The 9,735-nt window shown below is 44.4% G+C and overlaps 1 protein-coding gene across 7 annotated transcripts; it reads right to left on the bottom strand.

The window, feature by feature from the left end:
- Nucleotides 1-2: 2 nt before the first annotated feature.
- Nucleotides 3-9,476, bottom strand: LOC109854312 (ubiquitin-like-conjugating enzyme ATG10). Of its 7 annotated transcripts, XM_020427257.1 has the most exons (7): nt 7,141-7,326; nt 6,866-6,978; nt 6,238-6,493; nt 5,477-5,642; nt 5,180-5,325; nt 4,832-5,084; nt 3-3,150 (listed from the first exon to the last, which is right to left on the bottom strand). In XM_020427257.1, the coding sequence occupies exons 1-5, from the start codon at nt 7,181-7,183 to the stop codon at nt 5,235-5,237; spliced, it is 669 nt and encodes a 222-aa protein (XP_020282846.1). In that variant the 5' UTR covers nt 7,184-7,326; the 3' UTR covers nt 3-3,150; nt 4,832-5,084; nt 5,180-5,234. The 7 variants fall into 7 exon arrangements, with proteins under 7 accessions (XP_020282846.1, XP_020282847.1, XP_020282848.1 ...); XM_020427258.1 differs by lacking the exons at nt 3-3,150; nt 7,141-7,326 and adding an exon at nt 9,225-9,476 and having other exon boundaries at nt 4,421-5,084; XM_020427259.1 differs by lacking the exons at nt 3-3,150; nt 7,141-7,326 and adding an exon at nt 8,972-9,103 and having other exon boundaries at nt 4,421-5,084.
- Nucleotides 9,477-9,735: the final 259 nt, after the last annotated feature.

A 9,735-nucleotide genomic window follows, 5' to 3' on the forward strand; every position in this document is an offset into this window, starting at 1 on the left:
AAAAAAAAAAAAAAAAAAAAAAAAAAAAAAAAAACCGCGTTATTTATATTAATTCTCTTAATAGCAATTAATTTAACGCGTCAAAAGTTAGACAATCGCGCGACATTCCGAGCTTTACTACAACTACGTGCGTGTATCTTCGCGTATTGACGTTTTTTTTTAGCATTTTTATTTTTAACACTGTGTAATACGGCTTGTGATCGAACGCACGATATTAATGAGCAGTAATCGCCGCCGCGCGTTTGTTCCTTGTTTTTTTACGTAACGCGCGCCGAGAACACAAGTATCTCTGCGCGCGCGCGCAAATGCAAACAAATCCGCTCGCGAATACATAATCCGATTTCGTTGGCGTTTACTTTGGCGATGTGTCGACGCGCGCAACATATGTTACGGATGCTCGCGCCTCGACACATGTAGCCGACTTGTTAACGAGAATTGTGTCAGATTCGATGTGTCACACTTCTTTTCTTTCGTTCGTTTCGAATTTTTAATGTCTGTTTTGTTTTTTCTTAATGAACAGGTCAACATCATCATTATTGAACGAGCCGATCGATGAAAATGTAAGGCGACACACACGCACACACACACAATTAGCTCAACACGTGCTCAGGCGTTACTATATAATCTATCACGTAATACGTCGCGTTTATTGTCATCAGCAGAATAACAGCACTGTCATGACATCTCAAACGAGATAATGAATCGGTGAAAAGAACAACCACACATTCGCGATCGAACATCGCACGGTCTCTTCTTCTCTCAAATTATATCTTACCGCTCTCTCAATCACGACCGGCCGATAATTGATAAATCGTCATCAATCGAGTGTGTGTTGCGGATAATGTAATTTTGTGTAATCGAGATCGTTGTGATTAAGCGAATTTGCGTGTCACACTCATCCGATTCGATTAATTCGACGCGGCGATGATCGCGAGATGAGATGTCAGAGACGTCAGGAGAGGACTGTGGATGACGGCGATTGCACACACGCGGAGGTGCACAAGCGCGGTTCGACAGCTTTAATTAACGCCACAGAAAAGATTGACTATATGCGAGGTTAATCGTGCGGAAATAATCGGCGGTATATTTCACGCCCGGTCTAACCGCGCGCGCCGGCGGATTCGGCATCGAGCGCCGTTGTGGTAACGTGCAATCAAGCGCGGGACGATCCGGCACTAGTGGAAGGTCCTAAAATGTCCCTTACGGTTGCCCTCGCTCCAAATTTAATCCTCCTCTGCCTCATTCTCGATTAATTCCGATAACCTTCGAACCCATAATCGTTCGCACGAGCATTCGTTATCAAGGTATCGAACTGTACACAACGTTTGCGCGCGCGGCCTTCGTCAGCGCTTGCTACAGTGATGGTTTTTTTTTATTCGCAGTTTTCCTCTCGCGCTATAAGAGACAACAAGATTAATGCACACAAGTATACAAGTTTTCATCGTCGCAACGAGGAAAAAAATTTGCCGAGAAACGTCATCCTTGCCAACAATTTACGAGGTAGATTCTACTTCTTCACGGAACACACTCGAATGAGAGACGCGCCGTTTAAAAAAAAAAAAAAAAAAAAAAACATGTTAAAAGCGATAGAAAACAAAACCTTTTACTCTCGTCTCGAAAAAAAAACACCTGTGTGCGTGTATGCGTTATCAACTGATTTCCAAGTGAATCCGTTTTTTGTAAGTCACATCAAATGACGATCTAACGTCGTGTGACGTCGCGACACATCGGACCTTTTCTGTGTATATTGAGAGATAAGCATGTTCAAGGACTGTGAACGCGCAGCAAATCACATCTGACACACGAACTAATCTCATCTGCTGTCGCTAAATAAACATGTTGCACAGTTTTCATTCGATAAAGAAACATAATCGCGGGCGTGTGTTTCGCTCAAACAACAAAATTTTACTCTCAACGTGTGCGTGTATGTGCTCTAAGTACGTTGTCCATCGCCGGCAAAACATATTGTTCGTTTATAAAAGAAAGAAGCGTTCGCGTAAACGTGGAAAAACGCACGTCGGACAAATTTACCTAAACGCGTCGGTGTTTCCTGCACTGCGTGCAGAACGTCGTCGTCAGTATCTCGCGCGATTAATCGCGTTTTTTTTTTTTATTTTTATTTTATTTCCGAATATACAACGAGAACTCGGTTAGCGCGCGCGACACGGCGACGATCGCGAGACTGTGCGGTGCGGCGTAAAGTTGCTTCTTTATAGCATGGTGTGTCTCTCGGAGAGTTCGCGCGCGTATATGTGTGACGCCACGCGTTCGAAAAGCGCGCGAGAGAAGGGTGGAGTTTGCAGACGGGAGCGTGCACATACGTGCACACAGAGAACACAGAAAGATGAAAATCGACAACGCACTGCGCGCGCGTGTGTGTGTGTGTGTGTGTGTGTGTGCGCGCACAAAACATCTACGATTTGAATCCACGGGCGAGTGGAATAATGATTTGCTCTCTTTCGACACACAACTACACGTATATTCTCAATAGTCCGCCGCCCCGATGAGAAGAGGAAAGGAGGTCGCGCGCCTTTCCCTTTCGTATATTCTTTTCGGTTTGGTCCGTTGGTATATATATATTTGTCTTATCTCTTGATGATCACCGGTATCGTCTGGTAAAAACCGGTGACGTTCGTCGCGAATTGCGACAAGAAAGGAGTGAATGACTTTAGCAACAAACATGGGTGGGAGTACGTGCGTGTGTGCGTTAATGTGCGTGTGTGGCGTCCCTCGGGAGGATATATATCCCGCGCTCGCGTTCTCTTCCCTCTCCCGCCGCGTTCTCCTCTTCCGCTCTCGAGTTCGCGCGGTCGTCATGGCAAATTCATTGTCACCCGGATTCTATCTGCAACCGCTTCTATTTCCGTCCGACGAACGAATCAGATGTCACATCGTGGTACTCCTGTGCGTGCCCGCTTACGACGCATCGTAATGAGGATCGATATATAAAATCATCATCTTCACATCTGAAATTCGTAATATATCGGGCGCGACGTTCTGGCGTCTCTTCTCCTTGAACTATATCGTTTTGAATTTCGTCACACCGGAGGAGGAAAGAAAAATCGACGCGGCTTTCTGACGAAAGCGCGTTGTTAAATAAAGATGAGAAGAGAAGAACCGCCGCGTGGTATCTTCCGTGTCTTTTTCTCCCTAAAAAAAAAAAAAGAAAAAAAAGACAATCACATTTGAAATAGCACAGCATCCGTTTCGATGAGCAATTGTAAAATCCGGCCTCGATTTCCCTCTCCCTTTTTATCTCATCTGTTGATTGAACCCCTTCTCCCTGTCGCTTTTTATCGATTTTCAGGACGCAATACCGTGCGAGAGGAGCAAGCCCGTGTCTTTTTCCACTCAAAGATGCACAGCAATGCAACAGTTCGTTTCTTCTACGGTCGATTTTTTGGCGAAATTGTCGAATATCGAGTGTCGCGAATCGAGAGAACGACGAGTTTTACTCGCTCTCGTCGCCCGATCGTCGAGACGCGAAACCACTTGCGATACGCGCGCGCGGCTCGACGAGTCTCCCGCTCCCGTTGCGCGAAGACAGTTCGCGAGAGCGCACGCGAGAGATTGAGAAGCGCCGACGATGGTCGAGCGCGGGGTAATTTGAGCTCGAAGCTTGCGTTCGAAAAGCGCGCGAGCGACGGAAAATGAGTTCTTTCTCTCCGGCTTGGCTCGGTTGCCTTTATAGGTGGAGCCAGCAGCTACTGTTTGCGTCGAGAGATCGCTAACCTGCTTGTCTCGCAATACTATATTCGTATAGTCTTGGAGAGGAAGGTAATAAAACGCGCGCGTGTGTGCGTGCGCGCGCGCGCGCGTTTATAATCCCTCGAAAAGAATAAAGATTTCACCTTTCATGCCGTGTTGTGTTGCACAATTTATTTTTACGTGTTGTCAACGTGGAAATAAATTTGTGCTCTTCACATTACTACGTTTCTATTCCGAGCAGAAAACTGCAATTATTTTTCTGTCTCCAATGTTTTCCACACGTAATCGGAAAATCTATTTCGAACGAATTATTTGAGCCGAATATTCTATAGAGACAAATATATTTTTATATATATGTATCAGTTTTAAAATATATATGTGTAAATAATGTATGTGCAAATAATATCTCTGCTCGACGTGTAAAGCGCGATAGGGCGAGGTCATTCGTGTGAATAACATCGTGCATTTGTAATTTAACCTGTGCCACGTGTTTGGTGAGATGGACGCGTGCGCGCGTCTACATCACGAATCGAGCCCGGCATGGAAGAAACCTAACGGGATTATCAGCGGCGTTGTTGCCGGGGTACACACGACGGGTTGTCTCGGTTGAGAATCGCTGATGCGTACGATGCGAATACGCAAATGCAACTCGCAAGAGAGAGAGAGAGAAAGAGAGAGAGACAGGAGCGTTGCGTATTATATTTAATGACGCGCTTATCTAGCGATCGTATACAAATTGTGACGTCTGGCAAAATATACAAAAAAAGATATAGAATTAACGCTTTGCTACTTTTTGCATAGTTTTTCAGATTTGCGCATACGTAATTATGTTACTGGTGTTCGATTGCGTTATCTGTTCGCGCGGAGGAAACGAAGCCGGCAAAAAAAGTCGCGCTTTTTCTTGCAGCAAGCAGAGATTATCCGCGTTAACGTATTATATGTATTGTGCGTGCGTGAACGAAAACTTTGCGTCTCTTTTTGATGGGAATAAATATATTCCGGGGCCGCGCACGCAAATTGTCCTTGTGCAAATTAATTGCCGCGCGCGGCCGCATTAATTGCGTGCTCTCTTTTCCACGCTCCGGTCTCTCTTTGCGAACGCGCCCAATTGCGAGCAATTTACCCGGTCTGCCGTGGGTCAATGCTAGATCCGCCACACCGACGCCGCCGGTTACGCGAACGGATTCTATTTGAATCATCGCCATCGAATATACGTGACTGGAATTCACGTATTACGAGTTCCAACGAAGAGATAAACTCTTATCCTCTCTCGAAACGTAAAATAGACATTAGAAGACGCGCGGAGATGCAATAAGTGACAGCGCATGAGACCGGGATATCATCAGTATAAACAGCCATCTAGTTAATGGTTATTTCTGAAATTGTAAAATATACATTATTGTTTTCTTCTCTCCTTTTGTTTTACAAATAAAGTCGAAAATTAATTAAAACTAATTAAAATAATATTTACATGAAGACTTTTTCTGATCGTTCAATGTTTATTATTTTTTTGAGATGGCTAAATTTTAACAAGTCAACTTGTAATATTCCGGATGTATTTTGAGATTTAGAGCCGCAGGTGCCACGCAACTTAGCCAACTGACGAGTTTGTTCTTGCTGCAACATATTTACAAAAAAGATAGTCCAATAGTCCAATAACAAAGAGAGAACAAGACGCACATTCAAAACGCAAAAGTCTATCTAATCGTTTATTTATTTATAATTGATCACTTTTGTCTTTTTTTCATTATTTAGTGCCATTTCTCACCTCTTTGACATGCTTCGCAGCAATTCTTGCGAGAGACACGGGTGTAATTGCAGGAATGGAGTGCCGACGACAGGGTGAATCGCTTGCGATAATTCCATGTAATTTAATTGGGAACTGTAGACTGTTTGAGCCTCATTTACACTCACTGGGTTAATGCCGGAAAAATCTAAAAAAGTAAAAAAAAAAAAAAGACAAAGAACATTCAAGTCTCTCACGACAATTGCCTCCTCTTGTTGATGAATACGTAAAAGGCGATCAGTGTTAATTAATCCAAACGGTATGACGCATTTCCGCTCCGCCAAAATATATTATCGAGATTAATTACACCATTGGAAACATACATATCATATATATATATATATATCTGCACGAATATTGAAATAGGCGGATCCGTTTGCGTTTATATAATCAATAAACGATGCGTGTGCAACACAGAGGAAATACGAATGCGTCGCCAACCGCAATAACTGGTTGTTTATTTCCGTGAAATTTTGTACGCGCAAAATTTTAACATGTATGCATTAATGAACATCGCGTTTTAGCGAAAATTTATTACCGAAAATGAAAATTTGTCTCTTTGAAGTGTCTTGCTTTTATAAATGTATATACTCGCGCGTAACGCTCCATTAGATGCTCATTAGAACGTCACATGGAATTATGGACGTTCGCTGGTAACAACGTTTATGCTGTGTCAATATGTCTCTTTCGCGTGTGTAACTTTTTGCGCGTATAAAAAACGCGCGATCGATCGAGTTACATACCTGATTTCCAACCGTTGAAAAAGAGAACCGGAACGCCGTAACTCATGGACCACAAAATGTGATGCTCGATGATAAGAGGAGACGTTTCGTCGGTGGAAGGAGCCTCGTGTGGATCGTTCTGAAATTTCACGTAGAATTCCTCGGTGTTGTCGTTGAAGAAACCGGTCGATTCGTCGTTTCTCGCTGCGGAATACGCGGTATCGCACGATACAAAGCACTTCGCTTTTCTAACCAGATACGCTTGTCCAGGAATATCCTAAACACGGTATTATTATTACGTATAATCAGTAATGTAAGAACATTTATATTTACACATAAGTGGTTTTGTCAGACAGACAGCAATTGAACTTATTTATCGAACGTATTGATATTCATGTGTTCGCTTCTATTACGCGCGTGAGTACTTAGTGCGTGTAAATACACACGGTATGTAAATATAATTAAATACCACGTGTATGTGTATTTAACGTATGAACGAACCGCGTAATTACAAATGTCATTAACTAATGTCGTACGGTGCGCACGCAATTTATACGTATTTTTACTTATGTACGCGTTGTGCGTGTACACACAGATACTCGCGTACGAAGTAAAAGATTTCACACCATAGTAGATACAAGTTATGTACCTTGTTCCCATGGAATTTCCATCCATCGGATATCTCGTCTGAAACAACAAGAAAATGTTGCGCATTTTCGAGGAATTCCTCCCACGTGACTGTACCTGGCCCGTCCATAAGAACTAAACAGAAATTTGCAACAGTTTCAGATAAAAATCGAAGAAGCGACAATAACAAGAAGCGTTGTTTTTTAAAAATATCTTCCAGAGTACAGAGATAAAAAAAGATAAAAGAAAACATATGCGGCATTTTTGCAGTATATTCTGCGCGCCCCATATATGTACATTCTCTGAATGCGAGTGTGTGGGCTATGCGAGCTCGATGCATTTTCAGCTAGGGATTAATGGCGGCCGCATGTGTTCTCCGATGACTTCTTTGGCGAATCAACGAAGGGAGAAACAACATGAACGTTTTTTTTTCTCTAATTTTGCAAAGCGAAATATCGAAGCGACGACGACGACGACGACGACGCCGTCGTTCCGATATGTACATATAACCGCGTCGATTGCATGATAAAATTGAAAAAGGGGAAGCGGTTCACCCGAGAGAACAGCGTTGCCTTCTCCTCGCTCGCCGCTACCCTCTCGCCAAACTCTCTATCGGCGTCAATTGTCGACTATTTCGCATCGGACGTGTCCGCCGGCGCTCGGGCACAATCGGGCCCCGCTCTTCACCGTCTCTCTCTCCCCCGACACCCCCGCAACCGCGGCAATCTAACCTCCTCCCCCGCCTTCCTTGTGCGGCTGTCGACGTTGTTGGTCGACTGTACGCACGCCGATAGTACTTAACATAGTGTGCGCACATCGTGTATATATTACTTATACACTCCGTGTGTGCACCGGTCGCTGTCCAATCGGACGCGCGGTCGCGCCAGTGCTGTGCCGAGTGCGGGCGTAAATGTTTTCCTCCCTGCCTCCTCCGCCCCCTCCCGGGGTCCCTTTTTTTGGGACAGCTTCGTCCTTTATCCGGCAATGTGCCGCGGCGACGTGTTGCGTGTAGTTTCTCGCTTGTTTTACGCCTGCGCCTTTATTGCAATTTGAAGTATCGACCTATCCCAATATCGGCGTGTTTTTTTAACCGCGCGATTTCGCACGATATTGCACCCATCTCTCGCCGTGATACGCAAAGCGCGCGGTCGTCGTCTCTCGACGACGGGCAACATTTTTTTTCCGCGGAATGTCCTGCCGCGCGCAAAAAATGCGCATAGCTCGCGCTGCGCTCTGTGCATCCTTACAACAACACTGGCGCTGCTAATAAACACGCCCGAAAAATTTACAAGTCAAGGCGGGCGGAAAACACACACACACACAGAAATATGTTGTGATCTTTCCGTTGCATGAAAAAAAACACACTGGAAATAAAAAACTATTGTACATATTAATTTGTTAATTTGTTTACGACTGAGAAAAACAATTTAACGTGTGTGGGAAGTTTTCGTCATATATACACGCGAGCTGATTTTCATGAAAGCTGATTTCAGGCAGAGAGAGAACGTTCAGCGCCAACTTTCTTCAGGGTGCTTATCTTCTTTTGAGAAGAGATTTGTTTCTTTTTAGAAAGAAACGTGTCTAGAAACAGGTTCTAGATGTTATGAGAGAAGTGATCTTGTATACGTAACTTTCACAAAATAAAATTGAAAATAAAAGCGAAAAAATTCAAGCGGGGCTTCTTTCATTCAAGTTATCGCACCACGTTTCCAAGATTCACTCGTCTCATTCGGGCGAGCTTCTTTATCAAAATTCTCTAAAACAAAAACAAAGTTCAAATTTTAGTACTTGTAGTAAAAATTCAAGTGGAATTCAATTCGTTAAGTCACATCTGAGATGCTTAATTCGCATCTCATGCATATAAAATATTCAATTTACCTCTCTATAAAATTAAAAAAAAAAAACGCAATAAAGATCGGCCTCTCGTTTGACGAGAGACTTTCGCCAAATGAGATTTTTTATAATTTTGTGTTCCGCATATATATTTCTATTTTGCGCAACACACAATTATATCTTACTAAGTACGTAAGCGTGTACAAATATTTGTGAATGTTATAAATAAATCATTTTCGTTGTTTCAACAATAACAGTTTGTTTAATATCCAATAACACGCGATTATCGATTTACCTGCGTACACAAAATGAACTAATCGTTTTGAAGAAAGGCGGGAGGTGCTTTTCCCTTATAGTCCCAACGTACGGACCTGGCACAAAAGCGGCGATGCGCGCGCACCGCCGATGTAAACGCGAGTTTGACGAAGATGGCGCGTCGGTGCAGCGAGGACTCGAGCAAGAGCGGAGCGAGCGAAGAGAAAGGAGCGCGCGAGACAGAGCGCTATGATGACGATTGAAGTGGGAAGGGGAGCGCGTATCCTACCTACCCACACTGATCATTCGCATGTAGTGGTGCAGCGCGTGCGAATTGGAATTGTACGAGTCGCACTTCCGAAGTTTCTCGTGTTTACGCGACAGTAAGTTCAGTTCGTTCCCGTCTTTCCTCTCTCGCGTCGTGCGCGTCTCTCTCCCGCTCTATCGCTCCTATACTGCGCCGGGTGTATGCGTGTCGATCACGCGAGTGTGTGCGTATGCGCGCACTGGTCACGTATGTGTTATGTAGAGTGTGCGGCTGCCACAGTGATACACCGTTCCCGTGTAACGAGACGCTTGCGGATCGCGACAAAGCGAGATCCGTCGTGGACGAAAGCCGCATCCGGCGGCGGCGGCGGCGGCACCACCAACACCAACAACAACAACAACAAAAACAACAACGAAGAAGACGACGACGACGACGACCAGAACAACACGGAGGGTTCGTGGTCCGATCTTTTTTTGATACGATCTCTCGGCGCGCGATACGTGACGGTGAGGCGAGGCGAGGCGAGACGGGACGAG

The sequence above is a fragment of the Pseudomyrmex gracilis genome, unplaced genomic scaffold (assembly GCF_002006095.1).
Source record: "Pseudomyrmex gracilis isolate BER0280 unplaced genomic scaffold, ASM200609v1 scaffold_63, whole genome shotgun sequence".
Lineage (NCBI taxonomy): Eukaryota > Metazoa > Arthropoda > Insecta > Hymenoptera > Formicidae > Pseudomyrmex > Pseudomyrmex gracilis.

Coding starts and splice junctions, on each gene's coding strand:
- LOC109854312 (XM_020427257.1), bottom strand. CDS start 7,183: ATGCATCGAGCTCGCATAGCCCACACACTCGCATTCAGAGAAT. Junction 6,494..6,865: donor GGAAATTCCATGGGAACAAG/GTACATAACTTG, acceptor TACCGTGTTTAG/GATATTCCTGGACAAGCGTA. Junction 5,643..6,237: donor TTTCAACGGTTGGAAATCAG/GTATGTAACTCG, acceptor TTACTTTTTTAG/ATTTTTCCGGCATTAACCCA.